The sequence below is a fragment of the Lissotriton helveticus genome, chromosome 2_1, assembly GCF_964261635.1.
Source record: "Lissotriton helveticus chromosome 2_1, aLisHel1.1, whole genome shotgun sequence".
NCBI classification, from domain to species: domain Eukaryota; kingdom Metazoa; phylum Chordata; class Amphibia; order Caudata; family Salamandridae; genus Lissotriton; species Lissotriton helveticus.
Window position 1 is genome coordinate 895,555,532 of NC_136059.1, and position 13,273 is coordinate 895,568,804.

At 44.2% G+C, this 13,273-nt stretch overlaps 1 protein-coding gene across 1 annotated transcript in view; it reads left to right on the top strand.

Moving 5' to 3' along the window:
- ROR2 (receptor tyrosine kinase like orphan receptor 2) overlaps positions 1-13,273 on the top strand; it is a 361,950-nt gene that overhangs the window by 233,922 nt on the left and 114,755 nt on the right. The window contains exon 2 of the mRNA XM_078675620.1: positions 6,910-6,987. Within this exon, the coding sequence (XP_078531746.1) occupies positions 6,910-6,987 (78 nt within the window). The remainder of the gene's footprint in view (positions 1-6,909; positions 6,988-13,273) is intronic.

The following is a 13,273-nucleotide window of genomic DNA, read 5'->3' on the forward strand; positions in this document are numbered from 1 at the left end:
CTATTCCTGGTAGCTGCACATGACTGCTCTTTACATACATCTGCTTGTCACTTACGTCTGCCACTGAGAAATGTGTGGAGGTGTGAGCGGTGTGTCTTCCTCAGGACTTTCCTTATAGGACTGCTCTTCCATCTTTTCAGAATAGTCACTGACGGAGTCATCTCAATTAAATGTTATTTAAACATTTCTCAATTAGTACCACAAACACCAGGATGCAAAAAATAAGCAGTAGCCCTGAACTCTCTCAAAATACACCAACAGATCTTCTACAGTTAATACTCTACATCCAGCTTTTAAAAGCAAAAAAGAGAATACTTTAACTTCAAGAAAATCTTTCATGGATACATTTTTGGCTAGCATTGAGGATTGTGTGTCTTGTATAAAATAATATGTAGTACTTTTTCTTTTTTCAAAGGCTCTTGCTCAGCCTAATTGTGTTTTTTTTCCAATTGCCTCAAAGTGGGGTAGATGTTTTCTCTTGGTAGTAAAATTCATTTGTTTTAACTTCTGTGAGCGGTCGTAGATAAATCTTGACGTGGAACTTCCAGTGCCATCCTGTTGATGCTTTCTGAATGTGGCCCTGGTGAACCACAGAACCAGGGATGCTACAGCACCAGTCAGGCAGGGGGGGGCGGGGGAGGAGCTAATACCAGTGACCCTGTCTGATGTAAGAGAAAAGGAGCTTGAGTGTGAGGCTGATGACACTTGAATGTGTGTGGGGACCGGGGAAGAGGGCAGGTCACTATCTTCACCTACTGGGCTTGGGGCAGAGTGTTATAGCAGAAAGGGCTGTCAGTGACGTGATGCAGAGTAGTTATGGCTGATTGTCATATGGAGGGTTTCACCAACCACTCCTACCTGCCTGCCTTACACAGCTGTCCATTCAATCGCCCATGTACAAGTCACCCCCAACCCCATGCAGCAGCTACATTTGTGTAGATTGGGAAGTCTGTAAGACCTAGCATTGAAAGATCTGGTTTGGAAATTGTGTGTTCATAAGTCAAAGTCCTGCTTCTGCTTACTGGCACGTGTTTTTGGCCTCACATCTATTCCCCCTTTATTTCTGGCAAACTCGACTGTGAATTAGGGGCACCTATAAATCGCCAGGCTTGTGTTGTGTGTTTTACCTAATCACCTTATGGCATCTGTGTCCACAGCCTGTTTAAATAATGAAATCAAGGGGCAGGTGCCTGGCGTTTTTCAATTTTTTTTCTGTAACAGACTTTTAAAAAGTTGCTAGAGAAGTAGGTAACGTTGGTATTTTAGCGTACCGTTTAAAGGCCTGGGTTCAATATTAGCACTGACTGTTCTGCAACAGACTGTTTAGCACCTCCGCGGATTTGCCAAGTCCGCCTTGCGTTTGGTTGCCAGGGACTGCAGCTGTTGAAAAAAATCCGGAACGTCAATGAAAGGCCCCGATTCAGCACCATAAGTAGCCTGGTGCTCCCAGCCAAAGTAATCAGATTGGCAGCGGAATCAAAGTCCACACAGGGCCCATTGTCTGGAGAGCTCCCCAAGTTGGCAAATCGAGGAAGGTCAACAACGTTAATTTTTATGGAGAAAATATTAGGGAGGAATCAAAATGAAGAGCTTGTTCATTTGTCTGCTTGCCTGAGATTCCAAGAGGAAAGGTCAACGTTCAAGCCACGTGAAGCAGGTAGAAAAGGTTGTAACACATGAGGGTGGTTGGAGATGGAGGTGAGGGGACCCACATTCTGAAGGTTTTTCCAACCCTCTCAGTGCAGCCTGATGAACTGGCAGTGGTCATTACTTTAAAAATATTGAATGACGCGGACCTTCATACGGAAGAATGAACTCTTACAGGAACGGTGCAGAGGGGTGCTACTTACAATTTCCTAAGGAGCACTTTGAGTGAAGGTAGGCTGGCTTAGGACCCGTCCTTACTGCTAACCTATCCTGAAGGGTAGTTCCTTGCCCTTTCATGCGTTTCCTCTGTCAGTGAACTTGATATCCGCAACATGACGTTTCGCCTAATCAAATAATCAAGTCAAAGTTTTTCTTCCACATTTTTCCAAACTGCGAGATACTTTAATTTCTCTATTGGACGGTCTGCGGGCAGCCTCGGCCGGCACTTGGAAGGGGGGACATGAGGTGAACGAGGCTTGCTAGTTGAGAACAGTCTCCAAAAAGTGCTGTGTAAGATAAAAATCTACAGCCAAAGTTGGACGTGTTTCCTTTGAGTTCTTGAACTTTTTCCCCCGAGGATATTTATGTTACTAATGAAACTGAACTTTTCAGCACCAAAAACTATACCATCTTGTAAGTGTGTCTGTAGTTTGTGTATGGATTTCTAACCACAACAAATATTTTCTATCAATACGTATGTGTTTCTTATTACTTGTAAGTTTGGATGTGTAGTTGGCAGCGTTTCTACCTTATTTCGAAACCAATAATAAAGCACTTACGGTGTGGCCAGCTTGAAAACGGAGTTACTGCGAATCTGGTGACTTCAGAGTTTTATATTTCGTTTACTGGAAAACTGCTTATCAACTTCTCCTGCCCTCATTATGCGGGGCGTGATGAACCATGATGGGTGCTGAGCACAGACTAAATTGGCCAGTGCCAGTCATAAGCTCCTGTCAGGTGGCATATCATCGCTGTAGTGGCATGCTTGGTTGCAGAGATGTCCATTACTTTACTGTGCACTGAGGTCTCCAACTCATGAAGCGAATTAATAGGCAACATTCACCTCACTGTAGCCCTCCAAACTTTTTTTGAGAAGTTTCTACTTTGACTTGCGGTGGGTTTAGCTCTCTTCTAGAGGGCTTGTCACAATCTCTACAAATGTCAGGGGTTACCTGCCACCAGAGACAGCTGGTGTGGTGCTCAGGCAGGTGCAAAGGCATCATCATTCACCTTTCGCAGTGGACCAGGACCTCCAGTGAAAGGGTGTGTAGTCTGTACTTTCACCACTTTGGTGGTGTGTGTGCGCCTCTCAGCCCACTGCTAAAGGTTTCTCTGCTGGGACACAAACTGAACTTCACCCAAAGATATTGTACATTCAGACCTCACGTAAGAAAATGTTCTCCCTGAGTGCATGTTAAGCAATGGGATTTACAGTGGGGCATGGGAATTTTCTCATTCGTATGGGGAACTACCTCCATTCAGATTAGGAATGTGGCCAGAAAATCTTTGTGTGTCTGGTGCACAATAATTGAGGCAAACCAGTAGCAACTGGTCTCAGAGGAGAGTGGTGGGGCCGGGGGGTGGAGGGGGGAGAGGGGGACACCCTGTAAAAAAAGGTAAACAAAGAAAAACGTACCTGCTGCCTGCAGCCCGCCACATCACTGGTCTTTTGTCCTCTCGTGGCTCCACTGCAGGCACAGGCTCCTAGACACCCCTGCGACCAATCCTGAAGTTGCTTTCATACATGAAAGCAGCTTAAGGATTGGCCTAAGCGCCCATGATTTGCACTCCCGGGGAGACTGGGAGCCTGTGCTTCCTCTCTCCAACCCAGCAATGGAGCTGGGTTGGAGAAAACTTCAGTGTGCATATCAGTTTGGCCGGCGTGAGACGGCAGGCCAAAAAGTGCATACCACTCCCTGTGGATGCCTGTTATCCTCCTGGCCCCACCCCCAAGACTCCGGGAAACAAATCAAAAAGGTTTATTATCTTTTAATTTTTCTTTAACCCCTTAAGTGCGTTCGTTGGCCAACGGCCATCACAAGCACTACCTCGGTAGTGCTGCTCATGTCCGTTGGCCGACGTGGCCCCGCCCGCGCAATCGAACATCCGCACCGCTGCGGAATTGCCGCCGCGGTAAACGGGTTAATCTTAATGATGCTGGAAGGGGGTGACGCTCAGCGGAGGAGCCACCGCTGAGACTAACAATGGATTGTTGGTGAATATGTGAACCATGGTAGACAGTATTGACTTCCGCCCTTAGTTAAGCCCTTCCTCTGGGAACAGACAGCACAAGCATAGCTAGACCTATTTACGGGGTGGCGTAGGAATTTATTGTTCAGTCACCACCATGCAAAATGTCATTCAATACGTTTGTTTTTAATATAAGTCCACTAGATGTGATTGGTGGTGGGTGTTTAAATTGTGTAAAATCGCCTCTCTTAGACAGAATTCAATTTTGTCATTCAGTAGCACTTCCAGATATCTTGCAGATTTGCTACGCACTATTGCGTGGTATTTTGTGGGCGCTGCAAAGATCAAGCAGTGGTGGCAGAGTCCGTGGAGGGTGAAAAGGGTGCTGAAGTATCTTGTTATCTGTAGGTTCATAATGAGGTAGAAACAGGCTGTTTTGTAATTCTTTATGCATGGCCAAAGATTGCACTTTTGTGCTGGAACATTCCTATTTGCTGTTTTGTGGTTAAAATAGCTCTGATGATTGGGGATATGGTAGTCTTTCATAGGATGACGACTTTGTGCTGGCATAGGGCCTACGGCAGATGGGTAATCCCTGGTTCTGTCAGCATGATTCATTGTCGGGCAAATTCCCCAGACTGAATCCCTTCATCCAGTTTGAAACCCCACTCTTGTGTTTTCATTGTACCATGTAACTGTTATACAGGACATAAGTGATCTTTCCAAGAGCATGTGATTTAAGTCAGTATGGGACACATATGTTATAACATGCCACTGTGTTCTGAACACTGGTTACATCCCAAAATGAGGGACCAGACCATGCCAATAGTGTTTTGTGCTCAGAACAGTGCAATTTACATGGTCAGTAATCTTACCTCCATCTATAGTTAGCTCCCCAAACTAGATATAATTGTATCCAGTTAAAGGTCAACTATGTTTTTATTTGATGTACCAATATATGCTTTATGTAATCACACTAAAACTGTGTATATATTTACATGTTAAATGTGGCTCGGGCATGTTATTATTTACGGTCAGGAAAGATTTAAGTCATTTCAAAGGGTGCAGAACCGTGAAATGAAATATTAAATTGAGGTTTCGATGGCTTGTTAATGTGGTTATGGTCGCTTAAGGATATTACACGTCTTGAATTTGGACCGTGCCACTTGCTTGTGGTATTTTATCCAGAAGATAATAAAACAAGTGTGATCTGTCCTTCTAAAGTGATTCATGAACAATCTTTAATCCCAGAGCTTGGCCTTTGTTTACCTGATGATATGGGAACCACAGGCATACACGTGTAAACTTTCAATATATAATGTCAACGTTTTCAACTACTTAAAGAGAATTATTCCTAAAATTACTTTTGTCGGTGCATTTTATTTCTATATGTCCTATTGTTCTAGAGGAGAACAGTTTCATGCAGTCAAGATCAACAGGGTGAAGCTGATCTTGATTGCATAAAATTTCCCTACTAAACCATTGGGACATATAGATCTAATGCAAGATAATGCATTTAAACGTATTCTACAGATTTAAGATCAGAGGGCAAGCCTGTTGTCCGCTGATCTTGAATCTGTAAAATAAGTTTGTTTAAATCCATCATCTCGCATTGGTTTTAAACTTGGAACGGTTCAAGAAAGATCTACTGGTGTCTGCAAATTCCCAATAAACCACTAAAGTATAGTTGGGCATTTGCATACCCTAAAGCAATTATTTATCTTAATTATTTTATTGTATGTATTAGTTTTATTATGTTCTGTTGTGACTAACGCCATGCAGTGTCACATATTGTATTAAAATAACTTTGGGGAGTTGAGAGGTGGTTGAGGGTCGATGGAAAAGATAACAAGATAAATAAAACTTTCAGTCCTGGACCCAGAGACTTGGGAATCAGATTGGCAATTTAAATCATATAGGGGGTCAATAATCTTAAATGTGTCTGTGTCTGTCTCTTTGAAAAATCGAGCATCACATTGCACACCTCTGGGGTCAACTTTTAAAAAGTGTTCCTCTCAACATGTATTTGTCCCCATTTCCCCCACAGATTCTTGATATTTATAGGACGTTATTCACAGGTTTTGGCACTAATATAGTTATGACATTTCCCTCTCCTGAACACAATACCTATTACACAGGGCTAGGGGTTAATTCGCTTCCTGGAGGAGAGCGAAAGATGCAGGTGTACTACTGTATATTATTCATAATGCAAGCAAGTGGCGTAACGAAACTTGAGGGGGGAGGGCCCTGCAAAGTACATGGAGATGTAAATGTAAATGTACAGGAATTTATATAGCGCAAATCACCAAGCGGTTTCTAAGCGCCTGCTTAGGGAACCCGTCCTGGTATTCCCCTGTGAGATAACCCCGGCAGGGTATCCGCAAGGTGAAAGCCAGGCATCCCGCCGCGAGGGACCGTTGTGGAGATTAAGCAAGCTATTGCCCAGAGTCACAGAGTGTGAACCAGTGAATCGAGTAGGCACCGGAGCGAGAATTGTCGAGTCCATGGACATTTTAGGACTCAAGACCCTGCCGAGCCGGGAATTGAACCCTGGTCCCGGGCTGACCTCTGCTTCCAGGTCTGCCTCCTCTAACCAGTGAGCCACACTTCACCAGGAGAGGGCCCCCTCTGACCACAGTCAGGAGCTCTCGGGCCTGGGGACTGTGTTGAGGGCCCCCCTGGAGCTCGCCGCCCCCCCCCAGCACCGCGAGGGCTGCGTGGGCCTTTGTTACGCCACTGATGCAAGCAATTCTTTTGAGTAAGTATACTGGAACAAGAGTTGGAATGGAATGTATTATTTGTGTAGATTACCACGATGTACTCATTGGGATTCTAGGAATTGCTGACAATGTATGCAAGAATCTGATGTGCTTACCGATTGCTACTTTATTAGTCCACTGGAAAGAGGAGTTTTGCAAAGTGGATTTCATTTTGAGTATTCCTACAATTACACTGGAGACTTAAAAATAATTGGCTGATTGCAAGTACTTCGAAACATATACTATGTTTCTAATAAGTGTCAGCACAAAAAATTATCTGCCTTTAAATGGTAATTGCTTGTTTTTCTCTTAGGTGAAATGGAGGTGCCTGAGTCGCATGATCCTTTGGGTCAGATTGACGGACATGATCGACTTGTTCCAACGCCAAAAGGTAAAGAGGACCAATGAAGGGTTGCGTTTGTAGAAACACATTAGCTCATTGATCTACCAGTGCACTGGTAACGAATAACATCGGTACCACATTGACTCTCGCTTGACCCTCCATGCTGCCTGGGACCAGGTCCTTCTTCTATGTTGTCTTCTTCCCATCCTGTGGTCTGCCTCACTCTCTGTTGTGTATCTCAGTTATCTTAAACAACCTGCAGGTGGCATCCATTCCATAGCAAAAATCACACCCATATCTACTTTTATGGGCAGGTACAGGTTTTTGGTAGCGTTGACGGCATGGAGTGAGGCAGAGAGTTTTAAATAGCACAGGTACTGTATAAAAGTATACAGTACTTGATATGCATGTGAAAACATTTTTGCAGTAAGAAGTATAAACACTTTGTAAGCTCTGATATTGAGCTTGGGATGACTCACAGAGACTGTAGCATGTTCTCTAGGTCTACAGCCTTGTTATATGCATACGTGCTAAGAAACTTGTAGGCAGGCACATGGTCATGCTCTTTGGTAGAGGAACTGTAAGGAGCAATACAGAAATTCTTAGGACTGGTGCACCAATCACAACAAGCAGTATAGAAATCACGAGGCACAGAGCAGAATGCATAAGAAGCAATGCATTAATCCCACGATAATTACAGAACAGTGCATAAATCTAATACCGTACCACAGAATGCATAAGTAGCAGAAGTACAGAAATATTGAGGTTAGCACAGAATGCATTAGAAGAAGTACAAAAATGACAGCAAGAAGTGTCAGAATCTTGAGGCACAGCACAGAATGCACAAGAAGCAAGAATTAGAGGTGAGCAAGACACTGAAAGCTCGAGTCCGAGGCCTGGTTACGGCTCATCTGAAGATCCTCTTGGGCATTCGAGCCCACGACGAGACGAGCTTTCAGCTGGCTTCTGCTCGCCACTCATGCTGTACTCTCATGCACCAAGAATTAAGGCATAGAGATTCTTTGATATTAAAAAGGAGACATTGAGATTCCCATTGAGAGACTGAATTGCAAAATGTGAAGCAAAAAAATTGTATATCAATCCTCGCTTCCCTGTTTGACCAAATTGTGTGATTTTAGACAAATATTGTATTTCACCAAGCCTCATTTTTCTTCGTTCTCACATATGAGAGCACCTTCAAATACACTAGGTTAGGATGTGTGCTGTACAAACACCTCTTGTGTATGACTTAATAGACTATATTGTTACTCCATCTATAATACAGATCTAGCCACATACAGAATGCACAGGACAACTGATACCTCTGTGTTCGTTCGCTGATAGTGTTGTCATCATGGCAGGGGGGGTGCAGGCTTGTTTCTAGGTGTGACCAGTTACTCCTCAATGCAGTGATATAATCTGATGTACCAAGTTGAAACACTTCCGCATGTTAAAGAAATACACTTTTTTTGCAATTTGAAGAGATAGTATCTTTTAACGTGGTGTTTGTTGCATGGATTACATCAGGCCAGCTATTTTCATGATTCAGCTTGTGCCAAGGCTGGCAGACCCTTGCCTAGGCTCTGGTTCTACTTTTCCTGTTAATTTGCTGGCTCGTCCACCTCTGCCTATCATAAGTACTGCAGCAACACAGATACATCAGGCGTCGCACAGAATGCCCAGGGAGCATCATACTAGCAGCATTCCTTTAGATGCAAACACTCAATTCTAGAATGGAGGAGGATTGCTATCATAGGAGACAGGGGGGTTGTTGGACATAGGCACATCTGAAAGAGTGCTTTATGTTCCCTAATTAAAAGAAAACATTTCTACTGCGTGAGGAAACCCCATAACACCACACAAAACAGAGAGGGGGTGTTATTATTCCCCCGGGAGGCTGCGTTTCATGTAAATGCGCATCTGGCTATGCTTCTGCCAGTCTCCACGGGTGTATGGGGGGCGTCAAATGGTGTCCTCCCCGCGGAGGCCTCGGGATTAGATAAAGCAGGACTCCTGCGGCGTGTACAGTGTTTGACGAGGCCTGCGTCCTGCCGCGCGGCCATCTCATGCATCACCCGGCCTGCTCGGCTGACAGCATCAGAGCCTGCTGGGCGGGGGGGGAGGGGGGGGGCGCGAGGGGGTTGGGCGCTCTAGTGTCTCGGTAGCAATTTCTAAAGACGCCATGAAGGACTGATTATTCGCAACGCGAGCGGTGCAGATGTGCCGTGTGAGTGGCCATGCCGCGAGGTCAGGGAGAGAAGTTTACTGGAGGTCACGGAAATCCAAGATATTTGTAAACACAGGGGGCCCTGCCTGGATTTATTGGAACGAGCCCATAAACTGAGACCAGTCATTTGCGGTACGAGCCTTTCACTCAGTCAATGCCGCCATTATTTGAAGGGATGCATTTCACAGACCAGTCACACACGCTGCATTTACTGCTTCCTTTGTGGGGTCCGCGTTTCCCAGGAATGCTCTAAAATGCTCATTGTTAATGACGTGTCTGACGGCAGCAACGAGAATTCTACCTCAAAAGTATGTAGTGGAAAATGTTCATCATTTTTGTGCCCGGCGTCCATTGCTGGGCGCGAGTGTAACTTCCCCCAGGGGGGGCCTCCTCCTGTTTCACACCTCCACAGGCATCCAGGAAGGGGAGGGGCAAGGAGTACCACGGAGAGATTAAGAGATTGGGTAGGCACATTAGGGGAAACATTTAACGACGCAAACAATGGTATCATGCTTTTTTGACCCAGCTAAAATTGGACTTTTGTGGCCGTGTTTAGTTGTCCTGTTTTCAAGTAAACAGGAAGCTCACATTTACTGGCGTACTCCCCAGTACTGATTTACCAGGTCTTCAGAGTTTCAAAAGTGTAATCACGGGCCAGTCCTGCACTGGTTCTGATGTGTACTTCCAAGACGCTATTTTTGTAGACTTTAATGTATAACCCCCTCAAAGTAAGGATACAAGACGCTAAAGTACTTCAGTGCCATAGTTCTTTGCATATACTTAATTTCTGCTGTATTGTGGTAAATGTTTGCTCCTGGTGGAGAAATAAGTGTCTAACCCGAAAGTGACATGCTTCGACTCGATTGTTCACGTAAAATCTTTATGCATTAGGGGCCAATAACTTTGAAAGTGATGGACGGGGCGTACTTACCAGCACACACTGCACTAAGCAAGCACAATACCAACGTTCTCAGCGGAATTCAAAGGTATTCTCTTCTGGGGGAAAATCAGGCCCAATAGTGCTTTTTGCAGCACAATGTCCATATACATTTGCCAAAAATGCAGAGGTTCTGAAAGGACAACAGTGAAATAAATATTCCATTACTTTCAAGTTGTGCCTTCCAAGTCTGAGCTGTCACCAGGAGTGCTGGCGGATAAGCCCCTCCAAGAAATCTTTAAAAATGTATTGGAACAAAGCATTATGTTTTGCAGAACAATTTCTCCCCCACATGGCTACAGAGATATAATTATCACAGGCAGTTCAGAGAATCTGGATGTGCAATTCACATGCCTTTTTGTTTTAAAAACGTGTTGCATCTTTCTTCACTTATGTATTCCGCTTCCTATAATTTTTAAGTCTCGCCTCAGAAAGTGCAGGCGCTGTCGCCTACGAGCCATTTTGTTTACTTACATGGGGCTTAGAGCCCAGCCATTGATTACCATTGGTTGGCTTCATTGGCACTCATTTACTTGCTTTTCTTTGGTCTGTGCATACTGACTTCACTTCCTTTTCGTGTGTTTGTACCTCTTCTGGAGCATGGCCCAAGTACTACTTTATTGCCCAATGTCCTTCCACCACTCCCGCTTTTGGAGCTACTTTTTTCTTTTAGTTGCAGCACTCCATAAGAGTGCACGTGTGTGCAGGCCATCACCCCCACTCCTGTCCCGCTTGTGCTGACTACTGTTTTCTTTTGGCTTGACAGGATGCTTTAAGCATGAAGGATGGGCTATTGTGTTACGTTTCATCTGTAAAACTTTTGATGCCTTCATTTTCATTGTCCCCTACCTTCAGTGGCACCTGAGTGGTTTGTACTTTTACATCCGCATTGACAGAAGGGCTTTCTCTCTGTATAAAGCCACAGCATGCCTGGTCGATCTAAACAAGTAAGATCCCTCCCACCCAACATGGCAACAACCCTGACACTTCTGATCCCACATACCACTCTACCTCTTTGCGCATGTGCGGACTGGGCTACTTTCCTGCCAGACTATTAGTAGATTTGGGACCATTTGAGAGGCTTGCATGCATACTTCAGGTCATAATAGTATTGAGGGACTGCCAACACAAAGCTACCAGATATCTCTAGCCTTCATACAATAGGCCCTGGCTCAATAAAACTACATGTATTGTAACATATCACCCATCTAACATGGCAGCCATGCAGACAATTCTGGACCTCTCTACTTCTTCGTGCATGCGCACATTAGACTCCTGTAATGCCAGACAGTTGGCTCCAAGCAGCACCACATACCCACTGCTGGATGGTTGTGGTGGGGCAATTACTGGCAGTACCTGTTTACAATTGCGGGGAATGACTGTGCTTTAAATTCCGCTTGCTTCTTTATATTGCCGTTCCAGGTGAGCAGAGGTGGGATATGTTTTATTTATTTATTTTTAAAGTTTTATAGAGTGCTAGCTTGACCCGTGGGTATCAGAGCGCTTTACATATACACAGGAGATAAAGGTTGCATTACATAGCATGATCTAAGGAAGCAAACAAATATATAAGCAAAAGCATAATAATTAGGCAAAACAGTGAGAGATAAAGGTAGGCCTCTGGACAGGACAAAGTAATTACAGTTTCCACTTCAAACTTTCAGCAGGTACTGTCTCTCCATATCACTGGAGGACCTTTTACTCTTTATTGCTTATATTCCTTCACTGTATTTTAACAGTCTTTTAGCAGCAGTGTGGTACCTACTGCTTTTGACCTCAGGGGCATTACGGAATGATCCAGAAGGGTAAGATCCCTACTTCCATCTATGGAGATTTCAATAGCCTTTATTTGTCTTTGTCATTTGTTGTATGTCTTAAAATCAATGTTGCTTGTTGTTTGTTACATGTATTTCCACTTTCCTGCTATATGTACGAACAACCTCCACTTTTTGCTGACTATAAATCTCCCCTTTTAAGGCATGACTATGTCTACCATGAGGAGAAGTGAGCAATCAGTGTACTATATGAGAAGCACCTTATCCATACATTATAAAAACTGATTTTAATGTCTTTACGTTTTACCTAGATTGGACAAGCATACCATAAGTTATTATCCTATTGGGGAGTATCTGGCAGTACACGTCACATACTAGCTGTGGGGTAGGGATCTTTTTAGGTCTCAAAGAAATGCCAACAATCCGGTGGGACTGATAGGCGTAAAATATGTTGACCTGACTACACATACACGTTAAGGCTATCTTGGTCCATTGAGCCATTATAATAGCCCCTTTTTCATTGTTTTTAACCTGCCAAGGAAACCATCACATTAAAACAGTTTGGTATTCATTAGACAGGTTTAATCTATTCGACACCTTAGTTTGCACCCACTCCACCATACACATTTCACAGCTTCATGCATACCTGCTTCATTACGGCTAGAAACAAAAAAGATCTCTGCTAAAGAGCCCTTTTGCGGGGCCTGTAGGGCATTGCCGCGTCGGCCCGATGAGGAGCACGTCCTATGATGAGACATGACATCCATTTGGATGTGTGAGGGCACTAAGAACTAATCACAAGGCTCAACTGGACATTTTCCAGCATAGTTTCTTTCCTTTTCTTCTATAACAGGAACAGTGTCTTCTTGATACAGTGATTGTGTTTTAGGAGCTTTGGTACTGGACCTTCATTAGCTCCCTGTCCCCTCCTTTTGTGTATATAACAAAATCCTAGTAACACGCCCAATAAAGGCTTTTAGACATAGATAATAATAAGAAAACAGCCTTTTTCCAAACTATACTATTAAGGTGATCTGCCTTTTGGAAGGCTGGCCGGTTGTACTAGGATTACTGGTCGGGGAGTAAGAAAGCCTACTGCTCCCTTTTCCTTCAGTTAGTTGTGCTAGCCAGGCCTAGCATATGTATAATTACTAAGATTTTGGTGTATTGGCTCTTAACTAGCCAAGCATTGCCATTGTAACTGAGTCATGGGGAGCAGCCATGCTGTTTTTCCAATTGCATCTCTAGATGGCTAACCCCCCGACCCCCAAGAACATCCTTCTCTGTTGCTGCAACCTCCCACATCTACTTGGGATCTTAAGTGACCTTCTAACTGCAGTGCTGTTATCACATGCTATTGCAGTATTGCAGACGAGCAAGGCTGTGGCTGACTGC